Source organism: Taurulus bubalis (genome assembly GCF_910589615.1).
Source record: "Taurulus bubalis genome assembly, chromosome: 5".
Taxonomy (NCBI): Eukaryota; Metazoa; Chordata; class Actinopteri; order Perciformes; family Cottidae; genus Taurulus; species Taurulus bubalis.
The window spans coordinates 10,942,871-10,950,211 of NC_136593.1; the positions used below are offsets into that span (position 1 = coordinate 10,942,871).

Below are 7,341 nucleotides of genomic sequence, written 5' to 3' on the forward strand. Positions count from 1 at the left end.
ATTGCTCTTACATGTCTTCTCACACTGAGCCTGCAGTACCTACACTTAACCCCTTCTTTCACACTCCCCCTCTTAATTATGAAGAATCTTGAATGAATAATCTCTCTCTCTCTCGCTCAATTAAATTTACCAATTTAAGTGCCGCCGTCTGTTCCTCAATAGACCATGAGACAGAAGGTGAGAAGATTTTGTCAACTTTCTCTGTGATGTGGCTCAACGGGAGAAATCTGAAACAGAAAGTCTTTTATTAACACTTGCCCCTTTTGAAAAAATATTGTCCTTCTCTGTAATTCCCCCAAACCACCAGAGTAGCGAGCCACAATTCAGTTTAGTTTTTTGCTTAACAATGTGTGCGTCAGAATAGATATGAATAGATGTGGACCAGTCCACTAATGTCCTATTCCTGTTAAAGCAGAGCTGCAACGCACATTAGGAGAAAGAGAAAGAAGCATGTTCCTGTTACTTGGAAAACGCACATTAGGAGAAAGAGAAAGAAGCGTGTTCCTGTTACTTAGAAAAGAGTCAAACCATTTCTGTGAAGTGTCGGTACTAGAAACTACTAAACCACTTGTTAACCAAATGCTCTCTGAAGAATTAAGCTTTGGTGCCACTTTTATAATACCTACTATTTACACATCATTACATCCCTGCATGCCTAACATTTGTAGGGTTGAAGGCTTCTTGCCTGTACTTAGTAATTATAAACAATGCAGTCATGTTGGTATTAATGTACTACAGAATAACCACTCAGACTCACTTCTATTGAGGCAGGTATGTAATGTGGTGCAATGTTGAGATGGAGAGAGGAGAAAAAAAAAGAAGAAAAAAAATGTTGGCGCAGTGCTCAAAACAACTACTTTTTACTCTGAATGTTTGCCATTATGTCCCGTAAAACATATAAAATCCTGCATTACATTTTATAGTGGTTATTTTCTGGGGAGATTTAACCATAAATGTAGTAAAAAGTTGAACCTGCAAGTTACCCTGTTAGCATGCTATGAGAGCCAACGGTAACACCAGGCTGAAGCTTGTAACTGGTGACTGTTTGGCTTTTGATTGGCTGTCCGCCAATGCGATGTATTTTAATCTGGTGATGGACGCTAACACCACCGCAGTGCTTGGATCAGTGTTTATGCCCCCAGGCTGGCAGGAGCCGTTGTGGTTTCAGGTTCTCGGTACGTACGTATGTCCCGCTCTCGTGAACGCAAGGTCTCAGGAATGTTTGGAGGGATTTCTTTCAAGTTTGATTTAAAAGACTCGGACAGATGTGCTTTATAGATCCCAAATTGGGAAGTTATTGAAAGGATGAACTAGTTTGAATTTTGTGGTCAAAGTTCACTTATCCACTTCCTCGATACGTCCGCATTTGTTGTTGCTGCGCAACACATTTGTCACTCTCCACTCAAAGCTTGATCCTTCTGTATGATCTTATATATTTCTGTATTTCTGTTTCAAACCAATATTTTTAGGTTGTTGACACCGTTTGATGAACAAGTTATGTTTATTAAGCTTGTGGTCAAGTGAAGAGAGAGGGAGTCAGAGTGGATGTGCTCATAACAGACAGACAGTTGGTGATCAAAGCAGAGGAGACATTAGCAATGATGTTGCACATGTAGAGTGTAGGTTTCAGTTTGTCCCTGAATGAAATCCTTACCCACTGAAGTGAGCATGAACTTCGGCCCTGGAGGCAAAATAAAGTCCCGCACATGAAGCAGGAAAGTTAACTTTGAGGCTGTGGACAAGTTCAAATTGTCATGGGAAGGAACTCAGGTCGATTTCACAAAATAACATTAGTGACAAAGCTTTAGATCAGTAATCCAAAACCCAAAACATTGTTGAAAATAGCATATAATAGCAATATATAATTTGTCTCAAACTTATCTTGACCATGTCATGTGATGTGCTTCTTCAGTACACTTTGAGAACAAATGTTACTGGGACCACGACAGAAAGTTTTAATATCCAGGAGTTCACATGATGGACACCACAACTATACCTGAACAAATTTGGCAGCGATTTAGCAAATTGACAATTCAGTCCACTGAGAATAGTCTGTGTGCAAACTAACTGCCACGCCAAGTGCTCAAGCTTTAAAGACTGAAATTACACCTTGAAGGTCGACGGCCAGAGTTTGTAAACAGCGTCACGGCTCTTTGTCAATCAGTTGTAATTGTCTTTTTAATGCCAGTCATGTCCAGTCATATAGTTACAACCTAGTCTGGTTTCATTATTGTTTGTTTTTTACCACTTCCTCAATGATTTTATGGGAACACTAAAACCACTCTGTTATGTTTTGCTCTTCTTTTATAATTCTTGTAATTCACTTTAGTAGTGGCATATTTTGTAATCCCTTACCTACATTTATAGAGAAGAACAGACTTCTCCACCTCTCACCGGCACCAGTTTGCCTTTCTTTGACTCGCAGACTATTGTAGTGTGGGTCATACCAAAGCTATGAGACTTTGTAACAGAGGCCAGTAATGCTCAGGGCGATGGAGAGTATAATGTGGTCTGGAAAGAAAAGAAAAACAGCTCGCTCTATTTTTAGGGGCATAAAGATTTGGTTTCTACTCCAGATGAAAAGTATATGCCCATATAATGTTGCCGCTGCCTGGGGACACGTGCAGAATCACACACACACACACACATAGCTGCCTGGGCTGAGGACTGGGTAGCCATATCAGGTTGGTAAGATAAACAGGGTGGTATTGATCTAGAAAATGGAGACAGGCAGAGAGAAGGAGAGAAAGAGGACATGCAAGCCCTTTCTCTCCCGCAATGCATGAAATTGCAGGAGATGTTATCTAGTTTGATGACCCAAAAGAAAATGCCACTTGCCTGCACATTGTTGTCAAGTCATTAGGTGTGTGCTGAGCATGAGATTATCTCAGGGATTTAACAATCCTTGTCAATTCTTTCATCATTACGCGTTTGATTGTTCGTGCCTGGTTGTGTGTGTTTGCTCTGTGGGGTCAACGCAGGGCTTCGATAGCCAATTACCAAACGCAGCTGTATTGCTGGAACATGCTGCAGGTGGGTGTCTTGGGTTTGAAAATGACTGCGTTTACATGTGAGCTAACAGTGAAATCAGTGTTTCAATGGTTTGCCGTAAACCAGAGCTGTAAGATGTTGTTTATTTAATAGTTCTGTATTTTAGCGGCCTTAAGTGGACACCATTTCCCATAAGCCCTAGACCTGTTGCGTGTAAAAAAAAAGAGTACATTTAATGGTTATGGACCAAACAAGTTGCAAGGACTTAAGCACCCGCGTATATTACGTTTATTGGAGCTGTAGTCTTTTTTTTTTTTTTTTACTCGCAAAGTAATTGTTGTTTAACTTTGATAAAATCACAAATAGCAAGTGCTGAAGTGAATGACATACATTTATCAATCAACACACTATAAGTGAAAAAAGTGTTTCTTTCGACTTTTGTCCACCAATCAAATCACAGCTGCACTGTCAATTATATGACTATTCAATGACATATGGCTATGCTGCTCATGGTGGTTTTGATGTTAATTTGGTTAAAATAATGAAACACTCTAAAACATTTACATGACAGTGTAGTGGATTATTAAGCGTATGTTCAGTCCACTTTCCTAAACCTGTCTCTGGATTTATTCCTTTTAACTTTTGTTCTAACTTGCATTTATGAGATTGCTTCTTGCTCTTAGTCTTTTCTCATTTGAATCAAAGGAATTTAAGGCACCCTGTTGTCAATGAGTTAGCCGTTTGGCGTATGCATGGACAAAATAATACTTTTCTTACGGCATGATGACATGCGTTATACATTTCATAAGATCTTAAAGGTAGGTTTAATCTGTGGAGGATAACACTGGAAAAATAATCAACTCATCAAAGTAGTCCTTAAATATCCAATGACAATCTCTTAACTAAGCACTTCTTTAGTCAATGAGACGTTGAGAGTCGCCCTGATTGTATGAAGTGACCATAAAATGATCATGAGGAGACTTTGTACCATCATGATCATATTAATTATATATCATAGTTTTGAGTTACCTACTTTATAGTTTTACTGAACTAACCCAGCATCAGGTTATTTCTCAAAGAAACACACTGGAAGGTTTGTTGACGAAATATTTTTTTGTCCTTTTTTTATGTCCGTCTCTTTTTAATGTCTCATACACAGCTGTTTTTATTTTGATAAATAACTCATCTCTTCGCTGCTTTCTAGCAATTTTTTAATTGCACTCGCTGGCACAAGGAGGGACATACAATTACAGGTCGAGCCATGTTGACATATCGTTCACTCGCTGGCTCAAATCTAGAGAGCCTTGTCTGTTGAGGGGAAAACATGTTTACTGTTTGATTGTTTCTGCTCTAAACCGCATTCATGTTGCCAAGCACTACTCTCCAAAACTGATTATAGCTGGGGTTGTGTTGGTCACCAGGCGACTTGTTCAGTCAACAATTATGTCAGAGATTCAGAGGAAACTGTCGCAACTTTCGTGTTTCCAGAAGATTCATTCAAATTACTCTTCCTTTTTCTTGTTTGTTCACTCTTTTTTCTTCTTCCTGATAATAGACGAAAAGAGTTTGATGAAATAAAAGTGCAGTAGAGGAAATACATCAGTCATAAGAACAGAAAAAGGACGGCGTTATCACCGTCGTACGAGCGCAGTGCTTACTATCTAGCCAGCTAGCATACTGACAGACTGAATGTCTACGTACAAACTAACTATTAAACATACTCACCACTTGTGGCCCCCCAGCACCATCATATTAATGTTCTTTATCACTTTGTGTTGTGTCTATTTCCCTTTTCTGTTGAGAAGATAACTGAGACTTGTGTTAGCTTTGAGGCACTGCTTATAAATGCTTTAAGTATGCTTTGTTATACTTAACTAATACTTAACTAACGAGTAGTAACTATTGAATTAATCATGACATTTATTAATGCTTTGTAAAGCATAAATAGTCTTCACTTTAGATGAGGTCACAGAACATACTTAACTAACGAGTAGTAACTACCTGAATGCATCATGAATTGCAGTATTAAAACACGTTTATAAAGTGCATATCTAAATAATTATATGTATAAATAAATGCATGAATAAATTACATGTAAATATTTTTTGTATCATTTACTAACACTTTATAAATTATCTTATCATTTATAAGTCCTTAATACTTCATTTACAAATGGGGAATCCACAATTTATAAAGTATGAAAACCCAATCATAAGACGCATAATAGTTAAGCTTATTAATCAAGAATGAAACATGTATAACTGTTTATGAATTGCATACTAATGAGTTACTTATGAATGTTGGAACAATGCTTTATAAATGATGAATTAAGTGTTTATTCATGCTTTACTAATGCTAAATAGTGTGTAGTTTTTATGAAGTGCTACCAATATCTGTGGACGGAAGCAGTAATTTGAAGTTTGATACATAGAAGTTTGATTTACCAAACAGCGTGACCTCTTAACGCAACTAGCTCAATCTGAAATTGAGTGAACTCAGAGACTTCTCAGCTTCTACATTTGTACAGTGTAGGGAACTTACTGGGTTTGTATTCTTTAAACATAATATGTTTTCACCAAAGGCTCTTAAGCTAAGAAGTGATCTAACTGGCAGCCACTATGACGAGTTAAGAAGTGCAGTACTTTGCTCAATTCTCTCCATCTTGTTCAAACTCTGAAGAAAATGACTTCTTTGTATTTGTTTTAGATGATAAAAGACTGATTTACGTTACTGCCTCATTGTTAGATACAATAAAACATTTAAAAAAAAGCCAACTCTCCCCTCAGTAATCAGTTCATTTAGATGGTGAAATTACACCTGGGTGCTCCTCTGTGTAAACAGGCTCCGATGACACAAGTGCACAACAAATGCTGTCACTGTTGGAGGATGCTGAGAGGAAAAGTATGTCGCACTGTGATCTCACTACCCACACATGCCCGTCCTGTTTCGGATAGCGACCTTCTTGTATTCTCTGTGTGCGTAAGAGTGTTTATGCAACTGTGTGAGAGGGAGAACAAGAGCGAGTGCGTGCCAGACACAAAAACTCTGGTGTTTTCGGCTCAGGCAGCAGATCTCTCTACGATAATCAGCTGGATTGTCTTGCATGCGCAACATCTGTCTCAAACACACACACACACACACACACACACACACACACAACTGCCTCTTTCACACACACAAACACCGCCATTATATAGTCATTACTGTCAAGCTGATGCTATACAGCCCTCTCTAACATGCTCTTTCTGTCTTATCCATCGCCTTCCTTCCCCCCTTCTCTTTCTTTGTCTTGTCCTTCTCCTCTTGTTGCCTCCATCCAGACGGTTTCGATCTTGGAGCAGCGTCTGACGCTGACCGAGGACAAACTCAAGGAGTGTTTGGAGAACCAGATGGAAATCGGTCTGCATCTCCAGAGACGAGAGGAGGCCTAAAGATGGCGGCCCCAGAGAGAGGTTGAGCTGCGGTGTGAGGGAAATGGGGTCGCACCAGCACCATCGACCGAAACACGTATGCAGGGCTCTCTGGCTGTTGTCGTTGCATCACACTTCAAATGTGCAAACTTGCACACGGTCTGGAAGCATTGTCCTGACTGGACTTCAAATGCACACTGAGCCTTGCTGCTCCGCGCCGCCTGGTTATTTCACGAAGAGATATAAGAAGTGAAGTTGAATATTAGAGAAGTTGTTCTTCTCCAAGAGTGCTGAGAGTGCAGTCCCTTTTCTGCTGACAAGGGACCTGCTGCTACAAGTCACTGTGTGTGTGTGCGTGTGCGTGCGTGCGTGCGTGCGTGCGTGCGCGCGTGTGTGTGTGTGTGTGTGTGTGCCAAAGTGTAGACACATGCAAGAGACCTTCATACTTGCCTTTGCACTACACGTGTGGGCGTTTTAAAACCTATTTGTGCAGGCTCACGCAGAATGGTTTCAGAAGGAAATGTTCTCTTTCATTAAAAAAGCACATAAACGGTAATCACAAACAACATGTGCATAAGTTACTCACAGTTATTATTTTAGAAGCACTCAGGCCAGCGCAGGGATTTAATCATTTTCAAATTGCAGAAAGAGGAGAAACAGGAACCTGAGTTTGACCTTATTCCCTAAGTGAGCCGTCCACTCTGACTTCATGCTTGTTTACTGCTATCATAAGTAGAAGCACTGAGAGAAGCTGAACACTAGTGCAGCAAATGAGTGGAAAATATTCTTTAACCAATGCACCATAACATTGAGTTGTTTGTTAAAATAGACATTGCCTCGCTGTTTAAGGAACTTACAGTATGTTGCGCTTTTGTGAAATGATACATATATATCTTGTATATGTATATTTGTGTCCTGTTTTTAAGGATTGGACTGGGAA

General features: G+C 39.5%; 1 protein-coding gene across 1 annotated transcript in view; it reads left to right on the forward strand.

Annotated features, from left to right (window-relative positions):
* Positions 1-6,422, forward strand: part of poc1a (POC1 centriolar protein A) — a gene marked incomplete at its 3' end in the record, with an annotated part of 29,112 nt that extends 22,690 nt beyond the window's left edge. The window contains exon 10 of the mRNA XM_079218952.1: positions 6,312-6,422. Coding sequence (XP_079075078.1) covers positions 6,312-6,422 — 111 coding nt within the window. The remainder of the gene's footprint in view (positions 1-6,311) is intronic.
* Positions 6,423-7,341: the final 919 nt, after the last annotated feature.